Source organism: Takifugu flavidus, chromosome 19, assembly GCF_003711565.1.
Source record: "Takifugu flavidus isolate HTHZ2018 chromosome 19, ASM371156v2, whole genome shotgun sequence".
Classification (NCBI taxonomy): Eukaryota; Metazoa; Chordata; class Actinopteri; order Tetraodontiformes; family Tetraodontidae; genus Takifugu; species Takifugu flavidus.
The window spans coordinates 4,669,583-4,689,835 of record NC_079538.1 but is presented as its reverse complement, the minus strand read 5'-3'; the positions used below and the strand labels follow the sequence as shown (position 1 = coordinate 4,689,835).

Below are 20,253 nucleotides of genomic sequence, written 5' to 3'. Positions count from 1 at the left end.
ACATGTGGGAGCTAAACTCCTGAAACAACACCAGTGGAGATTCCCAAACTTCAGATTAAAGAGTGCGTTCATAACAGTTCGATTGAGACCAGAAGATCTTTTTATTTTTTAATGGAGTTAAACCAGTAAGTGAATAAAAGAGGAAGAGGACACGTGAGGCAGAGCGCAGGCATTTACAACACACCTCAGGGTGCAGAACGTTGGTGGAGCCGGCAGTGCTGATGAGATGTTTTTAGGAGGAGACAGCATGGGAGTGCTTTAGGGTTTGCTCTCTCTTTCACACACACACACACACACACACACACACACACACACACACACCACACACACACACACACCACACACACACACACACTTTTATTATAATTTTAATGCATCCCCCTGAGGGATGACAGTTGTGAAACTAAACACAACACCACTTTTACCTACAGCTGCTCTGGTGTGGTTGCCATAGTAACAAATCCAACTACTCAGCTTGTGAGGAAGAGGAGGGAAAACCCCATAGAGAAGGAGAGGAAAATGAAAGGAAAAGGGAAAAAAACACGTATTGTTCCTGGTCTGACTGTGTCAGGACAATAAATTGGCCATTCTGGCGTAACGATGTTAGCTGCTCTGTCATTCACTCTGATGCTAATCTTTTAATATCAGCGTTCTACTGGTGGCAAAACAGAAGGAAAGTGCTGTAGAAAGGCCGGATGTACGAGCAGCAAGTCAGTGCAGACTGACATTTTTATTTGCAACTGTCCCCTTAATTAAATGCATTGCTGAATTTGTTTGCCTGGACTGTTTCCATCCGGTTTTCGGTGACACACATTATGACATTATTTCAATCATTTCCCCGGAGGACCATATCCTCGCTTTGGGTGACGTGTATTGACATAAGGTATTTATTTAGATATATACTTTTAGATTATCACCTCAGTGCTTTATCAGTCAGCTTAGATTTTGACACATTGGAAGATTCTGCCTACAAGGTCAGTCAACTACAAGTTGCTTTTAATGGTCACAAAAATTAGATCCACCTGTAGGAATAATAGCCATCTGTTGTTCTGTGCACAGACCAGCGTTACCATAGAGATCAAATACCAGTCAATGGATAGTTTGGGGACCGTGTGGAGCGATGGGGAGTTCCTGGACGTTCCCGATGACCGTGATGGGATATTTTCCTTTGAGACAGACAGCCTGCTGTCAGGACAAAGCCACGGGTCAGGGACGTCTCCGGGGCGATCCTTACAGGGATCCATACCCACGTTCAGGAAGTAAGTCAAAACCACGCTTTTGAATCTGTGAAGTGAATAATGGGACTTTTGCTGTACAACACACACACACACCCACACACACAGACACACACACACACACAGAGGCACACACACACACGCATGTGCTCCCCCTGACTGGGCTGAAGAATTACTGCAGCAGAGAAAATGAGGTTGAAATGTGTTGCTGCCAAACTGGGTCAGTGCAGGTGGTGCTCAACGTGCACTGTGTTGCACAGGACTGCATTTGGGGGGAGAAATCAGGCTCAAAGTAGAAAGCGCATTGGCTCCTTTGGCCTCTCAGCATGAGAAGCAGATTAAAGCTACGATGCAGCACGCTGCAAGTAACCTTTTAATGGCGCAGTTGCCTCATAACCAGGCGACGTTTACGGGGTATTTTGGCGGGTTTTAACAGAAACATGAGAGACTTTTTCCTGTGGCAGGGTATTAAAGCACGCTGTGTTTATTCTGTGTTTTAGAAACTGACTCAAGTCATTTAGCCTTTAAGGTGAGGAGAAAAGATGGAGCCCAAGGTTGTCAGTCTGTCAGTCTCTGAGTGTAAAAATCCATCTCTTCTTGTTGCTAGACAACTGATTCCTGTTGCATAATACATACTAAATAATCTGTGTCCCAATAATGCGACATAGCTCTGCTGTTTTTGTTTGCTCTTGTGCTGAATGGCTGCTAAAGACATCTGTGGGCGGCTCTGGTTTTTAACTGAAGACTATCGGCGTGGCCAGATCCTGCAGTCCTTCCTTCATCTGCAGTTTTCTGGAGGGGAGTGCCAGGCAGAGTGGCTGTTTCAGAGTGTAGAAGTGTGCTCTGCTGCAGATGAAAGACAGCTTAACTCCATTTCTTTTCTCTTTTTTTCTTATTCCTACACAAACTGCTCGTCTTGGTTTTCATGACACGGAGTGCTCTGCTAATGGAGTCTTTATGCAGGTGATGGCTGCAAATGGGTCGAGGTTTCACTTTTGCTGCAGTTTCACTTAAATAGTTTGTTTGGAATTAGTTCAACGTCTTCAGCTCTGGGTTCAGTGTGTTTTGTGGGTTGGGGAAACCCATTTGCTTCTGTCTAGGTGAATCATGCCTCCTGCAGCCTAAAGGTCAGATTTGTTGCTTACAGTACAAATGTTCTCATAAAACTATGATTGTGGCAGACTATAAATTGTTTTTTCTCTCCACTCTGAGTCCTATTCAGTCCTACATTGAAGGGATCTGTTGCTGAAGTTGCTGCCACATCAGTTTTCTGCAGCTTCGCCCTCTTTCAACCCTCCTCCGCGCCTACAGGATGATTTAAGATGGCTCCACTGAAGCATTTTGGGCTATCTGTGGCTCCACTGAAACCCAGCATGGGTCTTTGTCACCCCTGATGAATAAATCACCCTATCAGTGCTTCTACTGCCGGTGAAGCAGATCCGCTGACTTCTGCATGTAGCAGAATACCGAAAGGACCGAAGACCCAGAGCGTTATGGGATCTGCAGACTTCAAATGCTTAAAACAATCAAAAGCAGAAATGGAGGAGCGGTTTAGGCAGACATGGCTGTGTGCTAAACCAGTCCATAAATTAACAGTTATCATCCCACTGAAATCCAGCCATTGGGTTTATTCAACACTATTGAATATACATGAAGCATCTGCATATCAAAGGGGATGCTCCTGAACAGCCTCGTATTAAAAATGTCATTCATTTGTCCAACTACCTAAATATTAATGACAACACACGGGATCGTTAATATTTGATCTCATTCTGTGGAGTGTGGGAGTCTAGTAGAAATACTGGTAGACCCCAGACAGTAAAAGCAGGCTTTATTCTGCATTTATTTATTAATGACATTTTTTATATCTTTTCAATTAATCAGAGGGAGCCCCTCTCTTTTTTCCAGTTTTATTCAGCAACGAGGACAATTGAAGCCAGAAATAGCATGTTAGCAACCATAAAACGGCCCAGATGTGTCCACAGACATTAAGGAATCATCTTAATTTCAAATATTTGTATCACTGGCAACAGTAGTCTTGTCATTCCGAACGAGTCAGCCCGTAAATAATGTTGGCGCTAATATTTTGTGTTCCGGTCTGTTGCCCCGCCCCCCCGGCGATGAGTTCCGGCATCCAGGTTGCCAGTTATGGCCGAACCACCCGGCTACGAGTTCACCAATGTCGATACGAAACCTAAAAGGCCTCGTTATGGTTCCCAAATATGCCGTGACAAAGTCAGGAAAAAACAAGGGTCTGTATATAAAGATGGTAACAATTGAAAGCGTAAAAGACCGACGCCTAAGTTGCTCATTTTCTCCTGGACAGGTAAGATTCAGCTAAGTTTCGGTAAATGAATTCAAATCAGTGTTGGCATGGATATTTCAAATATTCTCTACAGTCGAATAACCTTATTCATGTTCCTTTAGAGAGCACGCACTAATGTGAGTCATCGAATTACCTAGGTAATACATTGAGAAATAAAGACGGCCACTCGTCATTGCTAATATTAGCAATGCATCAGAGACCCTTTGTCTGGCATAATACTGAGACGATGTGGGAAAAAGCTCCAACATTAGCAGGGCCATTATGGCAATATGAAACGGAATGGAGAAAGGTAGACATTTTGCCTGATCCGGTAACCAAACTGGCAACCTGTGCCGTGGGGCAGGCGGAGGGATACCACGCTGCACTGCATTTCGATTGTTGTTGCAGGACCAGCCTTGGCCACAGAGGTAAATAGTGCTCCTTTAACCCTACATGCTGAATCACACCAGTAATGAAATGTGGAAAACAAACCTTGTGTCCTTGTGATGATGAGGCCTTAAAGGCTGGGGGAGCGAGTTTTGTCTGGATTTTATTTTCCAGTCCAGTTGATGCAATAACAGAGTAAAAAATGCAAGAGCCCTGCAAAAGACTATAAAATTTTTAGAAGTCGTGGGTATACACGGGAAAAGTGTCCGTCTTGCAATGTTCAGGGCTTTTCTCATCATGGATTTTTCATGGTTTCTGTTTTTTGGGGGTTTTTTTTTAATCTGCATTAGGAAGAAAAGATAAAATATTGTTGAGAATGTTGAAATGCAAACGGAAAATTGGGTTAAAGCTTTTAAAAACCTTTTGTTTTCTCTATCTAGGCCAAGAAGGCTCAGAGAACACTTTTATTTTTAGGGCTGTATTAAAATTGCATGAGGCTCTATCTTTGTGACACTAATGAAGATAAAGTTATGAGCTGCTTCTCGGCAAGAAAAGAGGGATCAATTAACGTTCCCGTTGGCAACGGCAGTAGCAGATGAAAAGAGACGCTGTAATCATGGGAAATAAATAATAATAGTCAATAATGTATTTAGTGAAGCATGTCACTACAGCTAAAAACATGAAAGGTTTAAAACAGTTCTGAGGTTTGGGGGGAACTAAATTCTAATCAACTAAATTCAGGGTGTGGTTAAAGAGTCCGATTCGAAAGAGACATGGAAATGATTTACTATCGAGGAATAGCTCCAAGCTTATAATAATCTTATTTATTTTTATGCAGTAAATTAGCACTGGTTAACATATTAAACTGCTATAAATTTGGATATTAAGCCATGTATTAAATCAGCGTCATTAACGAGAAGTATGCACGTGAATGCAGCATTACGCAGTAATCAAATGTGTTTTTCGTGAACATTAAACTTGAATCTGTGACAGGAGTCTATAGCACATAAAGTCTGCAACCTGTTTCTGCTGCAGAGATGGAAATCGAGCTGCCGGTTACCAGAGCAGAACCTTGGGAATAATTTAGCCTTGGGTACATCATTCATCCTTGTTTTAATTTGTGTGTGTAACAAGCAATCTACTCAAACTCGCATGTACTATCAATTTGTGCTGGGAAACAGATCATTTTTAACTTTATGTTAATATTTCCCACAGCTGGAGCCAAAGTTCTGTTCAGATGCTCAATGTTCCTCTTTATTACTGCGGAGCTGCAACTAAAATCTGACCTCCGACCGTAGCAAACCAAAGATAGGCAACGCCAGCATGTAGAATGTGAGGCGATTATTTGTGTGTGGTGGTCCAACGTACTGTCAATAAGAGCTCACGCTCACGGACACACAAGATCCTGCGTTTTGTCTTTAGACGGGCTCGTTGTGCCGCCTCATTTGAATGTTTAGAGGTAAAACTTTAGCTAAGATCAGTATTAGAGGTGGTGATCTCCATCCCAGGTGTCAGCGGCTACATTTAAGGTTGTTTAAACACCGTCGGTGTGACAAAGAGGAACTTTTAAAGAGGCTTTAACCAGACTGTAGGTCAGAATTTGTGATGAGCTCTTTGGTGTTTAGAGCCCGGCCCATCCAGAGCCTCCCTCATCCCCCTTCTGCCCTTCTGGCACCCATCTGCCCTGCCGTCACCCCCTCTCTGCTCTGGATTACCAGCACCTGACAGGTGGCGACAAAACTGGAAAAGAAAGAAGGAAGTTTACTGGTGAAACGTTGTGGCTGATTTATGGTGATTTGAGCGGAACCCCAAAATTTGATTAGATATTTTTGCGGTATGTATAGAACATTTTACACATGTAATGATAGCGTGTGGTGCGGCTCGGGCGGGACGGTAACTGCTGACGTGAAGAGTCTGTTTTAAACCTTTTGATGCCGTGAGTTGAATGATCAATACTTGACGTAACTCATTTGAGAAAGTAAATCAATAACTACCTGAATGATTGTCTTCATTCATTCTTGCACTTGTGGCCTGTAGGCTTTTGTGTTGCTTTTAAATGTGAGATTGTCCCATTTTTAGCCTGCTTTTGCATTGCTGCATAACCATTTTTGTCATATTTGCTAGGTTGGCTCTGGCCTCCCAGGAAAGGTGGACAGTAAAACCCCCCTATTCATTACACCCGGCGCGTCTCCATATCTGAAGCAAATTGGACGCTCGCGCTCAATTTGAATTATTAAGACCCTCATTTGTTGTTTTGCTGAAGACATCAGAAGCTCTTTGTTGGTACACTGATATTTGATCCAGTTAATATCAATGCGGGGACACGCGATACTCTTGTTTTGTGATTGAGAGTCCGGACAGCTGACGGCGAGGTGGCGGCGATCGGATGGGGCTGGAATTGAATGTCTCGTCGAGTTACGCAGATGTCGGAGATATACGGGCGGTTTGGGTTGCACAGGTGGAAGTCTGGTGGCTCAGAGGAACAAAAATAAGCAGGAAAAAGGTTGATCCGAAGACCAACGCGCCGCCGTGACCTCTTTCTCTCGCCGTCTCCTCCATCAGAGCAGGGAAGGGAGTCTTCTCGGCCATGAAGCTCGGCAAGATCAAGCTCAACAAAGACGACCACAGGAAAGGAGGTAAAAGACTCTTGTTTCCGAGTGGGAGAGTCAAATCCGCTCACATAATCACAATTGGTTCAATTTTTCAGATGAGCCGGCGATCCTGGACATGGAGGACCTGGACAGGAAGGCGATGCGACTCGCTGGCTCTCTGGAGCCTGACACGGTCTCTCTGGCCTCTGTCACCGCCGTCACCACCAACGTCTCCAACAAAAGGTGGAACAGTTCTTCCGACAAATCAAATGGCGAGCTATTCCGCAGGAAGTGACCTGTTTATGGCTCCATCTGTTAGAAAATAAGCTTTAACCCACTGTAGACACGAGCATGCGGAATGTGTTTCAGGTCGAAGCCAGATATCAAAATGGAACCAGGATCTGGAAGACCTGTGGATTATCAGGTGTGTGTGATTCTGTACTAACGCCATATTGAGTAACCAAAATATGCAGGCAACTAGCAAATAATGGGACGATTAGAGGGTTAAAACTTGGTTTTAAGGTTGAGGTTAGAATTGGGTTTAGGTTTGGGTTAGAGGGGCAGTGGTTGGGGATAAAAGAGACGATGTGCACGATGAAAGTCCCCACAAAGATAGAAGAGTGTGTTTGTGTGTAAGCTTTGCAGCCTAATGAATTTAAGCAGGTAGCTAATCAAATATTTTCAGTGGGTTTTTTTTCCAGAAAAGTCAAACACGTCTTGAAACCATTTATATGTCAAAGAGCAAACTTTAACGTAAGTGGCCGTTAGCTGAGCTTAGCAGAGCGCCGCTACATGAGCCAAACAATCTGGTTCTGTCTAAAGGTGACAGAGGAGCAACCCAAGACACCAACAATAAGTCGTGGTGGTTTTGATCTGGTTTCATCATGGATCCAGATTTTCTCGGTATCCTCAAGCGATCAAACAGAGAGATGTCGCTGGCATAGCGAAACCTTTAATCTACTCCAAGCTTAGATAAAACACTGCAGGAACAATCCTGCAGAACCTCCTGCTGCCAGGAATGGGCCTCATTAGGGCTCCCGAATGTTGTTGTGTATCCGAATGAGCCTCTGGGTAATATCCACTTCTGACGCTCGTCTTTAGCTTTTATGTGCCTGCAATCGCCCATCAGATCAGCATCACGGTGATCGAGGCTCGGCAGCTCATCGGCCTCAATATGGACCCGGTGGTGTGTGTGGAGGTGGGCGATGAGAAGAAGTACACCTCCATGAAAGAGTCCACCAACTGCCCCTATTACAACGAGGTGAGGCTGAGAATCCACCCCACACACATTTCTGTTTAAGTATTTAATTAATATTTAATTTTACGTCATTTTCTTCTTAATTAAGGTGGATTATGATAGAATAATTCCTGCTACAGACACACCTGCGTAAAAAAAACACCATGAAACACTTTAAATGTCTCTGCTGGGGCGTTAATGATGTATCGTAACGATGCACCAACATTTAGAATTAAAATGGAGTTCCTCAGAATCCAAACGCACAAAGTGACGTGGAAGTGCTGGGCGGCTAAACGATCTGGTGTCTGAATGCTGACAATAAAGGGCAGGAGAAGCTAAACTAGACCCGTCTTTGTATATTTGCCTGTAAGATTGAGCGCTCTGAGCTGCAGTGTGAGCTAAAAGCTCAAGTCCAGGACTGTATCCAGTGTTGGGGGACCTCATCACAGTCTTTCCTCCCCGCAGTATTTCGTTTTTGACTTCCACATCCCTCCTGATGTCATGTTTGACAAGATCATCAAACTCTCGGTGAGTAGAAACAAAGCGGCATTTTACAGTTTAGGGCTCCGAGTTTATTGTTTGATTTCAATGGATTCTTCAGGTGATCCACTCTAAAAATCTCCTCCGGAGCGGGACCCTGGTGGGAACCTTCAAGATGGATGTGGGCACTATTTACTCCCAGCCTGGTAAACCGCTGCAGCTCGCTTTTCTATGCCAATAACTGTTCACAGCCTGGTCCTGACTGGCTGATGCCTCTCCTAGAGCACCAGTTTTATCACAAGTGGGCCATCTTGTCCGACCCTGATGACATCACCGCCGGGTGTAAAGGTTACATCAAGTGTGACATCGCCGTGGTTGGAAAGGGCGACACTATCAAGACGCCACACAAGGCCAACGAGACCGACGAGGATGACATAGAAGGGTAATGGCTCCTTGGTTTAGGCAGAAAATAGAGGGAACATATAAAGCCATATGGATACAGTATACATTATAGACACAATGTAATGCTCTCTAGACTGGTCAGATAAAGCAGCAACCCCACTGGTTTGTGTCTGCGTGCAGAAACCTTCTGCTACCAGAGGGCATCCCTGCCGAGAGGCAGTGGGCCAAGTATCACGTGAGGATCTACCGCGCAGAGGGCCTCCCCAAGATGAACACCAGCATCATGGCTAACGTCAAGAAGGCCTTCATAGGAGAGAACAGAGACCTGGTGGACCCCTACGTTCAAGTGCATTTCTCCGGTCAGAAGGTAACTCTCTCCACTCCCTCGGGTCTCAGGTCTTATTACCCCTGAGCTGCTTGAGCGCGGCGAAGCTCTATTGTTTTAAAGGGGCAGCATGCATTATTTAGTGGCATGAAAAATAGCTGCAAAATAAAAGCTAGACCTAATAAACGTGTTTGCTTTGACCCGTGAGGCCTGTACTTAACATCTACGCCCCCCCCGGCCTCCATTTATGAGACAGTAATTGAAGAGTCTGGCGAGGAGGCAGAAGGAGGATTCACAAACTTTCCAGATGCTCTCTGTGCCCTTACAGGGAGCCGCAAATACAGATTTGCTCTCGGATTCATTTACAGGCATTAAGAGTTGAAGAGCAACTAGAGAAGGGAAAAGATTTAAGTGGGTGCTTTAGGACATTTACAGCCATCCTGAATTTATCTGAAATGTGCGTAGAAAAGCTCCTTAAAGCACGACATGTTGCCCCCCCCTCAGTTATCTGTACTTCCTGTCATAATTTCATCCATCTGTGCGTCCGCAGGGGAAAACTTCGGTCCAGAAAAGCAGTTACGAACCCATCTGGAACGAGCAGGTGGTTTTCACCGAGCTCTTCCCGCCGCTGTGCAAGCGCGTCAAAGTCCAGATACGGGACTCGGACAAGGTCAACGATGTCGCCATCGGAACCCACTTCATCGACCTGCGGAAAATCTCGAACGACGGCGACAAAGGTGGATCCCATCACGTGCAGATTGTCTCTCTGTGATCCACCGCCGGCTGCACTTGCTAGCCTGTTTGCGTTGGTGCTAATTAGCGGTTGATCAATCGGCGCGGCCGACCCAGACGACCCTCTGCTAATGGTTCTCGGGATTTATTGGGTGACGTTCAAATTGATTTGAAATCAATACAGACGTCGGCAAATCTTACCTCAGAACCACTATGAATAATTCAGGGAATTTCAGGGAAACTACATGCACGTGTGGAATATTTTAAATATACATTGGCCTTTGCCACACTGGCTAACGAGACGTTATCTTCTCCAGGGTTCCTGCCCACCATGGGGCCAGCCTGGGTGAACATGTACGGCTCCACACGTCAGTACACTCTGATGGACGAGCACCAGGACCTGAACGAGGGCCTTGGGGAGGGCGTGTCCTTCAGGGCCCGTCTCCTGCTCTCCATAGCGGTGGAGATCCTGGACACCACCTCGCCTGAGATCGTGAGCACCACTGAAGTGCAGGTCGATGCCATCTCCAACATTTCAGAGGTGAGTGCTCCTCAGTCCAGACGCTGCAGGTTTTTGCTGTCTATTATGCAGTTTTATTGTATATGGATGTGGGACATTTTCTGAATTTAGCTACCGAAAGCGTCAACAGGCTAAAAATATAATCAGTTCTAGACTTACAAAAGTGGTTAATTCTTGAATTAATGGCAATCATTCTATCCTGACCTCTCTTCATCAGAGTGCCACTGGGAAAATAGAAGAGTTTTTTCTTTTCGGTTCCTTCCTGGAGGCCACCATGATCGACAGAAAAATTGGAGACAAAATGATAAGTTTTGAAATGACAATAGGTAAGCAAACTCAACATCTTCACCTCCTTAATATTGACCCGCGGTGCACAAGTTGACGGTGGGGGACGTGCGACAGAAAAAAATCAATAGCTGCTACCTGGTCTGCTTGTCCACAGGTAACTATGGCAACCAGATAGATGGCGTAAGCAAGCCTTCGTCTGCGAAGAGCAAAAAGAAGGATGGAGAGAGTGACGAAGAGGAGAGCGAGCTCATTCAGAACTCCAGCGACGATGACGCAGACGAGGACGGGGACCTGGTGTCCGTCTCCTCCACTCCAGTGATGAAGCCCGTCATCACCGACAGGTCAGGGCTCAGGGTCAATTTTATGGTCAAAAAAACCAACTCGGACCTTGTCGTTCTGTCAGTTAAACGTCCCATCTGATCTCAGGAACTACTTCCACCTTCCCTACTTTGAAAAGAAACCGTGCGTCTACATCAGAAGCTGGTGGCAGGACCAACGGAGACGACTTTACAACTCAAACATGATGGACAAGATCGCCGACAAGCTGGTGCGTGTACCGATGAGCGCGCTAACAGCAGATCGCCGTGCGCGGGGGTCAAATGATTTAACCGTATTTTCCAACAGGAGGAGGGTTTGAATGATGTGCAGGAGATTATTAAGACCGAGAAGGCCTTTCCAGAGCGCAGGCTCAGGGGAGTGCTGGAGGAGCTCAGCCTGGGCTGCAGGCAAGCTACACAACAACAATAATAACTCATTCTAGCCTGGTCGGTAAAGGGTTTTTCTTTTTTATGGGATGTTTAATGCTTTTAAAACACTCTCGTGCTGCTCTCATCCGCAAAGAGCTAAAACAGTCAGTGTTTTCCCGACTCCATTTCCTTTTTTCCAAAATACAGATCATGGAAAATGGTCGGATAAATATTTGAACAGGCGCTTTTTACCCTTTCTCATTTTCTCCTGTGTGTTTTCTGGCCGCTTCTAGTCAGTTTGTGGCTCTGGCAAACAAAGACGTGAACCTGGCAGGACGGACCAAACTGGATCGAGAGCGGCTCAAGACATGCATGAGGGAGATGGTACGATTAGTGCACATGGAGAATAAACAGCACCAGAGTGTGCGCGTGTGTGTGTGTGTGTGTGTGTGAGTGAGAGAGAGGGTCCCAATTAACAAATAAAGACACTGGAGTCCCATGAAAGGGGACAGTGGGGAAATGAGTTTTCTCTCTTGCCTCTTGCAAAACATTTGCAACCTGTAACGGTTTCATGTCTCCTCTGTTTAATATGATGGGTTCCAGAGAAAAGACAAGCTCCAACAAGTCAAAAGTCCACATGAGTCATTTTTAAAGATGCTTCAGGACTTCAGAACCCGTCTCAATGAACCATCTCTTGCAGGACAGTATGGGCCTGCAGGCGCGGCAGACCCGGACCCAGGTGAAGAAGAACACAGTCAGGGACAAACTGAAGCTGGGCCAGAACTTCCTGCAAAAGCTGCGGTTCCTCGCCGATGAGGTGCAAAGGGCAGGATTAACGGGGTTCGTATGGAAACTCCGCTGAAAGGTGAGCGCTGATCATTCCTGCGTTTCAAATGTGTCCAGCCTCAACACGGCATCCCAGACCTGTTCATCTGGATGCTGAGCAACAACAAGCGCATCGCCTACGCTCGCGTTCCCTCCAAAGACGTCCTCTACTCTGCGGTGGATGAAGAAAAAGGAAAAGACTGCAGCAAAGTCAAGGCAGTCTTCCTGAAGGTAAGGCCACACGCTCCTCCGATCTTCTCCTGTTGAACCAAGGAACAAGGATGACTTGCTGTGTATCGCCCCTCATAATTTGTGTTGCCAGCTGCCTGGGAAGAAGGGATTTGGACCTGCGGGCTGGACAGTCCAGGCTAAGCTGGAGCTCTACCTGTGGCTCGGCCTCACTAAGCAAAAGAAAGACTTCCTCAACGGGCTGCCCAACGGTTTTGAAGAACTCAAAGCAGCTAAAATGGGTCCCAGTTCTGACTCCAGCCCCCCAGTCAGTCTCGTCTACAACAGTGAGTTGGAAGCAAACGTCGGCGTCTATGCTGGTCCTTCATTGATCCATTTATTGATCCCGTTTTCCAAAACGTCGTTGACTGATAATAGCAGGATTAACGCCGAGTGCTTATGCAAAGATCAATAGGCAGCATCACAGAAGCTGCTAAAGGGGATTTCTTGTCTATTAGTGTTCACAAATAACTTCAGTCTCATTAAACCTGACTTCAGTTCATTAACCTCAGAAACTTTTCAAGCCTTTTCATCAACACAGCAGTGGTCGGTTTTGGTGGATGCCAACAACATGCACGTAATGTGACACGTGTGTGTGTGTGTGTGTGTGTGTGTGTGGGTGACAGTGAAGCAGGTATTCCAGCTGAGAGCACACATGTACCAGGCCCGCAGCCTGTTTGCTGCTGACAGCAGTGGCCTTTCGGATCCCTTCGCTAGGGTCTTCTTCTCCACACACAGTCAGGTTACTGAGGTAGGTGTGTGTGTGTCTGTCTGTGTGTGTATATTTGCATATGACTGCACTGATATTGAGTAATATGTGTGTGTGTGTTTGTCTGCAGGTCCTGAGTGAGACGCTCTGCCCAACGTGGGACCAGCTGCTGGTGTTTGATGATGTCGAGCTGTTCGGGGAGGCGTCTGAGCTGCGAGACGACCCGCCCATCATCGTGGTGGAAATCTATGACCAGGACACTGTGGTATGATCTCCATCTGTGTGTGAATCTAAAAAACAATGAAGCTTTCAAACACGATTGGACATCCACTAATAAGAATGCTCTACCTCTCCTTCCCTCATGTTCTGTCCATCCATATTTGTTCACTCCACTCTGTCTTTGCTCATACTACTCTGGCTAAATAGAGTGTGAAATATCTTGTTGCTGTAGAAACCCTGTTCTCAATGCCACCAAAGTGGCAATGTTAGTTTGTTAGTTTTATGTAATTGATGTTGAGCTCTAGAAAGGTCCTGCAGTTAGACTTCACAGCTACAATGTTGGATTAAATTTAATGAATACACAAATACACTTTTTAAATGTTCAAATCTTTAGACAGAATGTTTGTCACATACCCAGAATTTCTATTTAACGTCTTCATCAATACTGCCCCCAAGTGGCCATTGTGTACATTGCACCCCCCACTCACCCATACCTTATCCCCGTCCCCTGCCTCGAATGCCTGCTTTCTCAATGCTGTGTCCAGGGCAAAGCAGAGTTCATTGGTCGGACCTTTGCAAAACCTCTGGTGAAGATGTGCGATGAGCACTACGGGCCCCCGAGGTTCCCCCCGCAGCTGGAGTACTATCAGGTTTACAGAGGAAACAGCACTGCAGGGGAGCTGCTGGCCGCCTTTGAGCTGCTGCAGGTAACATTTGCAAGATCACACAGTTGAAGTATTGAATGACAGCATCTGATGCCAAAACAGTTATCAGGGTGTTCTAAGAAAGGCTATAAATTAAATTCCTTTCAGTCTGTTTTTGCTCATTTCATGTAAAACTCAGGCTTCATTTGCTTCCCTGTCATCTTATTCTTCCCATTGTTACACATTTATATTTCCTGATACTGCATCCACAACGGCTCTTTCTCCTCCGTCTTGCCCCATCCTGCTGCATACAGATTCCTTACAATTCTGAGGAGATCAGGCGCGCTCTGATTGCCGTCCATAACTTTGCTGTCCCTCAAATAAAGGTGCTCTCTTCTTTCCTTCTTCATTCAACATTTTCCCCGTTGTTGTGGTTATTGTCAGGTTGCTTCATTCCTCTCCACGCGACGTCAGCATCGATTGCCTCTGAAAAAATATACATCACCAAAAAAAACAACACAGAAAATGTGTATTTACTGCATAAATAGAAGCACTGCAAACGTTTGTGCCCTGTACGTTTGCTAGATTGGTCAGGGAGGCAGGGCCGAACTTCCGCCCCTGGAAGGATCAACAGACACCGAGCACGGGCCCATCCTGCCCGTCCCCTTGGGCATCAGACCTGTTCTGAGCCGCTACCGCATTGAGGTGGGACTTCCAGATCCATCAGCTTGTTTTGTTTTTTTAAATTTGGAGCTTTTTCCCATCATGGTGTTTTTCCGCTCTGCAGGTTTTGTTCTGGGGCTTAAGGGACCTGAAGAGGATTAATTTAGCTCAGGTGGATCGACCGCGAGTGGATATAGAGTGTGCAGGGAAAGGCGTGCAGTCAGTCGTCATCCAAAACTACAAGAAAAACCCGAACTTCAGCACGCTGGTTAAATGGTTTGAAGTGGTAATTGTCTAGTGTCTACAGATTCCAACCGTGGCAACATTTGAAGAACCGTATCTGTGCTGAATCGAAGTTCTTGTCCCCAGGACCTGCCTGAAAACGAGCTCCTCCACCCTCCGCTGAACATCCGGGTGGTTGACTGCAGAGCGTTCGGTCGCTACATCCTGGTGGGCTCGCACGCGGTCTCCAGCCTGCGGCGTTTCATCTACACCACCCCGGACAAGAGCTCCAACAACTGGGCCACAGCAGGTGAAAGACTCAGCTCGGCTTTAACGTGTGTTTACAAGTGTGTCCCGGAAGAACCGGCCAGAATTCTTTCGGATCTCTACATCTTCCTCACTGTGTTCATGCTGTCTGACGGGTTTTTATTCTTCACTAACTTTTCAAATTTCCTTGCTTGCCCTTCTGGCCTCATCTTTTCCTCCGTCTGCTCCTTTTCTCCCCCTTCTTCCGCACGTCTTTGGTTGCCTCGCTCGCCCCTGCTGCCCGCTGTCTTTGCCCATTCGGCCCGACTGCAGCTAAGCTAATGAATGGCTACATGGTCCTCTCCAACGGCGGCACGCAGCCTCTCTCCTCACCCAGCGTCTCCTCCCACACCCTTTCTCGCCCCTCAGGTGACATCATCGTCAACATGGACTCGGAGCCGTCGATTCGAAAGATGGACACGGTCGTCAAGTTAGACGCCGTGAGTTTGAGGGGGGATTGTATGCGGTGAAAATAGTGTATTGCTGGATGTCCAGTCCTCTTTTCCTGCTTTTGTTTATGTGCCACTCCTGCCTGCATTGCCAATGTGTGTGTGTGTGTGTATTAATTACTGTGCTGTTTTGTGGTGCCCCCCCCCCATCAAAGACATCTGATGCTGTTGTAAAAGTGGACATGGTGAGTACTTGTGCAGACATTCAGCAATACAAAGAAAAGTGAAGCAGCGTCTGCATATGAGGGCAAAACTCTGAGAATCACCAAACTGTCTCTCCACAGACCGATGAGAACGACAAGAAGAAGAATAAAAAGAAAAAGAAGGGATGTGTGGAGGAAGACGAGGAGCCAGACGAAAGACTGCTGGACTGGTGGTCAAAATATTTTGCCTCCATAGAGACGCTGAAAGAGGTGATTCTTGCGCGGTTTTGTGCGAGTTTCAGGATCTTCCGATTCAAACCGGTGAGTGTTTTTTTCAGAAACTCCGGGCTCAGGAGGCGGCTCAGGCTGAGGCGGACGACAGAGAGGAGCTGGAAATAGCTGCAGAGATGGCAGGTATTCCTCACCAGACCATTGTCTTTCTTTCATCAGTACAGATTTTACAGTGTCCATTCTTGCAGTCCTGTAACTTCATCCATCCTGGACCTTCCATCCCTTACCTGTGCACATAAATACATGTTCTATGGTCCTTTCTTTGTACACATCCTGTTTTCATGTTGATCACGTGTGTCGTGCACCTCGTCCTCGTCCTCATCCTCCACCAACCATCTCTTGTTTCACTCACCTCCTCCAATCAGATGTCAAACCTGACGACCTTCTTCCAAAAGGCTCCAAGACCAAAGAAAAGTACAAGGACAAGAAGGGCGCGAAGGACAGGCGGAAAGGTCAGGCTGTGGACGGAGCAGAGAAACAGCCCGGGAAAGGAAGAGTGGACGAGATGGTGGTACGTCAGTCGACGCCCCGTTTGAGACGCTGGCGAATGAAACGCATGCCGATGGAAACACGTGCTGGTGTGCAGGTGTACAACAAAGAGCTGGAGAGCGAGTACGGAAACTTTGAGGACTGGCTCCACACCTTCAACCTGTTCAGAGGGAAAGCCGGGGACGACGACGAGCACGCTCTGGACGACGACAGGATTGTCGGAAGGTTCAAGGTCCGGTGGGGAGGGGAAGGCATCGAGGGGCAGAATTTTGAGAAAAGAAGTTAAAGAGTTCTCTTTTCTTGCGACACAGGGTTCCTTATGTATGTATAAGCTACCGCTGTCCGAAGAGATCACCAGAGATGTGGGATTTGACCCAAACATGGGAATGTTCCAGAGCATTCCGCACAACGACCCAATCAACGTCCTCGTGCGTGTCTACGTGGTCCGGGTGAGTCGCCGCATGGTTCCAGATATCGGATCCAACGTTTTCAGCGGCTGAATCTCTTCATTCCTCCACCTCAGGCGACAGATCTTCATCCCGCAGATATCAACGGGAAGGCGGATCCATATGTCGTGATCAAGTTGGGGAAATCGGACATCAGAGACAAAGAAAACTACATCTCGAAGCAGCTGAACCCCGTGTTCGGAAAGTACGAGCAGAGGGGAGATTTTCCGTGATCGGAGCACCTTTTAGCAAACCCCAACCAAACATCGCTCCTTTCCCAGGTCGTTCGACATTGAGGCCACCTTCCCCATGGAGTCCATGCTAACGGTGTCAGTGTATGACTGGGACCTGGTGGGCACCGACGATCTGATCGGCGAGACAAAGATCGACTTGGAAAATCGCTTCTACAGCAAATACAGAGCCACCTGTGGCATTTCCTCCTCCTACTCGCTGTCAGCATCATTTTACAGGCCTTCGATGTCGCCATGGCACCATATTAAAACCCCAGGAACCCCAAATTTAATTGTTTTCTTTTATTCCAGCCATGGATACAATATTTGGCGGGACCCTATGAAACCCAGTCAGATCCTGGCGAAGCTTTGCAAGGAAGGGAAGATCGACGGACCACATTATGGACCGGGTGGAAGAGTAAAGGTGGCAAATCGAGTCTTCCTGGGACCAACGGAGATCGAGGATGAAAACGGTAAACCGGCTACGCTCCTGCTGAATATTTGTATTCCCAACTGCACACCGTGTCCATATTTCAGGCCTAAAGAAGCAGACTGAGGAACACCTGGCTCTGACCGCGGTCAAACACTGGGAGGAGATCCCTCGGGTGGGCTGCAAGCTCGTCCCCGAACACGTGGAGACCAGACCGCTGCTGAACCCCGACAAACCCGGCATCGAACAGGTGAGACCGCACGCTCTTCTTCTTCACCATCAGGAGACGGGGGCGCGGTGTGACTCCTCTTCCATGCGCACCAACAGGGACGCATCGAGATGTGGGTGGACATGTTTCCGATGGACATGCCCGCCCCCGGACCCGCGATCGACATATCACCTCGAAAACCAAAGAGGTGAGTTTAGAAGGACAGAAAGGAAGATACCAATCCCACAATATGCATTTTTAATTGCACTTTAGTGTTTTTTCCAGCGAGTTAATTAGTTTTATCCGCTGGGCAAATGATGGTGAGTGCGTTGGTGCGTTGGTGCTGTATTAACTGTCAAATCTACAGGAAGTCCAACTGTGTATGTGCTATGACTTCCCTCCTCCTCCCGTCACCAGATATGAGCTCAGGGTGATTATTTGGAATACAGACGAAGTAATACTGGAGGACGATGATTACTTCACTGGGGAAAAGTCCAGTGACATATTTGTCAGGGGGTAGGTACAGCGGGACGCGGCGACCGAGCCTCGTCCCGTGGGTGTCGCGTGAAATTAAATTTTTTTTTTGCAGTTAACCTTTTTGTTTTGTTTTGTTTTGTTTCCATTTTTTTTCCTGTGTGCGTTTCTCGTCTGTCCGCGTGCGTGTGTGTGTGTGTGTGCGTGTGCTGTTTCTCCTGTCCGTCCGTCTGTCTGTCGTCGTCTCTCTCTCCTCTGGTCAATGCTCTGCTGTTGTCTAGCTTTGAGCTTCGTGTTATTATTTGGAACACTGATGACGTAATTCTAGAAGACGATGCTTTCATGACAGGAGAGAAGATGTCTGACATCTATGTCAGGGGGTAAACACACGATTCCATCGCATGGCTCGTACAGATGCCTCCCGCCCCTCCGTCCGTCTGTCTGTCTGTCTGTCTGGCCTCGCCATGCTGCATGAAACACCCCCCCGCTTGTCCCAACATCTTCAAGCAGCATGCTGGAGTTCGCTGCCAGTCAGCAGCTTTTCGGGATCAAACCACAATGGTTTGACTCTAATGCCAAATGATCAACCTTTAAACGCGAAAGCTCGCGTCGAGGTTTGTGCTTTGATTGGCCTTGTTGGGGAACCAAGACGCCCTTTAAATGTTACTTTGGAGCCTTTTGCATGAGCATAATGAAGGATGATGCACGACGCTACAGCAGGCGTCTGATGTTTTTTCAGCAAAACATCGTAACTTTGCAGCTTCGATACTGAGCCTTGTTCACAATGGACATTTTAACGCAGCAGCCTGACCTTTAACTACCATCTAAAATAATCCCATAATTAGTAAGGAAGGAATGACTATTTTGTAATGTTCTGCAGTATTGCAGCGATCCCATCCAGGAGCAGCTGTGGTAATATAAATAAATCCAACTCTTAAAGTGTCTCGGATAAAAAGGTTCGGAATTTGACATTTTCTCCCTCTGCATTCAGTGGTGCCTCCTTGATGCTTGAGTGAAGAATCCAGATCTAAATCCTACCACAGAATTAAGAAGTGGTTATAATTTGGCCTGTCTTATCTTAAACTGTCATAAGGTCCAGATTTGTCCAAATCTCTCATCTGAATTCATCCTTTCACCTCAGTTCAAAGCCAGTCTCATTGTGAAAAAGCTCCGTCTGACGTAACCTGACCTCGCAGGCTCCCATCCTTTCGTCCGTATCCAGTCCCTCTGTTATTGGGGACATTTTAACCCTGTTTCCCTCCCAGATTCATGCGGTGTGTTTGCATGGCTGCGAGAAAAATAGTGTGAAACTCCCAACATCCAATCAGAGGTTTCACCAACTTATTCTGATTGGGTTTTGTGGAGCCACATTACGGGCCGACTGATCAGTAATCATCTCTCTTGTCACAGCCTGGTATGTGTCCATTGTGCTCGTTCGGACCCAATTGAAATCCAACAATTAACACAAAACTAAAGTTTTCCGTGTTAATACTGTGGAACTGCATGGCTGACAATATCCTGTCCAATCGTCATCCCCCGTACCTCCCGCTGGACAGTGGACCTAATCTGGACCTCACTGTCCTGTTCACAGATGGCTCAAGGGTCAGCAGGAGGACAAGCAGGACACAGACGTGCACTACCATTCCCTCACCGGAGAGGGCAACTTTAACTGGCGCTTCGTCTTCCCCTTTGATTATCTCATGGCGGAGGAAAAGATCGTGATCTCTAAGAAAGAGTCCATGTTCTCCTGGGATGAGACCGAGTACAAGATCCCTCCCCGCCTCACGATGCAGGTCTGGGACGCCGACCACTTCTCCGCCGACGACTTCCTGGGTAAGAACCTGAAATTTCAGTAAGACCTTGTGTCGGAGCTGACTCCCCTGAACGTGTCCCGGGCGCAGGCGCAATCGAGTTGGACCTAAACCGATTCCCTCGCGGGGCCAAGACGGCCAAGCAGTGCTCCCTGGCTATGATCCGAAACGAGCAGGAGCTTCCCACCATCTCTATCTTCAAACAGAAGAGGGTCAAGGGCTGGTGGCCGTTCGTGTCCCGCGATGAGAACGACGAGATGGAGCTGACGGTAAGCACG

General features: G+C 47.0%; 1 protein-coding gene across 9 annotated transcripts in view; it reads left to right on the top strand.

The window, feature by feature from the left end:
- Window positions 1–20,253, top strand: part of otofa (otoferlin a) — a 37,703-nt gene that overhangs the window by 14,777 nt on the left and 2,673 nt on the right. For 2 of the 9 annotated variants that reach the window (XM_057017778.1, XM_057017777.1), the window contains exons 5-45: window positions 1,060–1,259; window positions 6,490–6,563; window positions 6,635–6,761; window positions 6,888–6,942; window positions 7,648–7,779; window positions 8,221–8,283; window positions 8,357–8,441; window positions 8,518–8,677; window positions 8,818–9,004; window positions 9,513–9,699; window positions 10,012–10,235; window positions 10,432–10,540; window positions 10,657–10,843; window positions 10,929–11,049; window positions 11,127–11,227; window positions 11,482–11,572; window positions 11,889–12,005; window positions 12,092–12,244; window positions 12,336–12,528; window positions 12,868–12,992; window positions 13,081–13,215; window positions 13,715–13,876; window positions 14,128–14,199; window positions 14,399–14,518; window positions 14,601–14,762; window positions 14,846–15,008; window positions 15,278–15,444; window positions 15,609–15,638; window positions 15,738–15,866; window positions 15,935–16,010; window positions 16,253–16,398; window positions 16,474–16,608; window positions 16,688–16,825; window positions 16,900–17,027; window positions 17,104–17,274; window positions 17,365–17,525; window positions 17,590–17,732; window positions 17,810–17,898; window positions 18,446–18,544; window positions 19,756–19,997; window positions 20,066–20,244. In XM_057017778.1, coding sequence (XP_056873758.1) covers window positions 1,060–1,259; window positions 6,490–6,563; window positions 6,635–6,761; window positions 6,888–6,942; window positions 7,648–7,779; window positions 8,221–8,283; window positions 8,357–8,441; window positions 8,518–8,677; window positions 8,818–9,004; window positions 9,513–9,699; window positions 10,012–10,235; window positions 10,432–10,540; window positions 10,657–10,843; window positions 10,929–11,049; window positions 11,127–11,227; window positions 11,482–11,572; window positions 11,889–12,005; window positions 12,092–12,244; window positions 12,336–12,528; window positions 12,868–12,992; window positions 13,081–13,215; window positions 13,715–13,876; window positions 14,128–14,199; window positions 14,399–14,518; window positions 14,601–14,762; window positions 14,846–15,008; window positions 15,278–15,444; window positions 15,609–15,638; window positions 15,738–15,866; window positions 15,935–16,010; window positions 16,253–16,398; window positions 16,474–16,608; window positions 16,688–16,825; window positions 16,900–17,027; window positions 17,104–17,274; window positions 17,365–17,525; window positions 17,590–17,732; window positions 17,810–17,898; window positions 18,446–18,544; window positions 19,756–19,997; window positions 20,066–20,244 — 5,538 coding nt within the window. Of the gene's footprint in view, window positions 1–1,059; window positions 1,260–6,489; window positions 6,564–6,634; window positions 6,762–6,887; window positions 6,943–7,647; window positions 7,780–8,220; window positions 8,284–8,356; window positions 8,442–8,517; window positions 8,678–8,817; window positions 9,005–9,512; window positions 9,700–10,011; window positions 10,236–10,431; window positions 10,541–10,656; window positions 10,844–10,928; window positions 11,050–11,126; window positions 11,228–11,481; window positions 11,573–11,888; window positions 12,006–12,091; window positions 12,245–12,335; window positions 12,529–12,867; window positions 12,993–13,080; window positions 13,216–13,714; window positions 13,877–14,127; window positions 14,200–14,398; window positions 14,519–14,600; window positions 14,763–14,845; window positions 15,009–15,277; window positions 15,445–15,608; window positions 15,639–15,737; window positions 15,867–15,934; window positions 16,011–16,252; window positions 16,399–16,473; window positions 16,609–16,687; window positions 16,826–16,899; window positions 17,028–17,103; window positions 17,275–17,364; window positions 17,526–17,589; window positions 17,733–17,809; window positions 17,899–18,107; window positions 18,207–18,445; window positions 18,545–19,755; window positions 19,998–20,065; window positions 20,245–20,253 lie in introns of all 9 variants that reach the window. The other 7 variants (XM_057017776.1, XM_057017775.1, XM_057017783.1 and 4 more) reach the window with 4 other exon arrangements.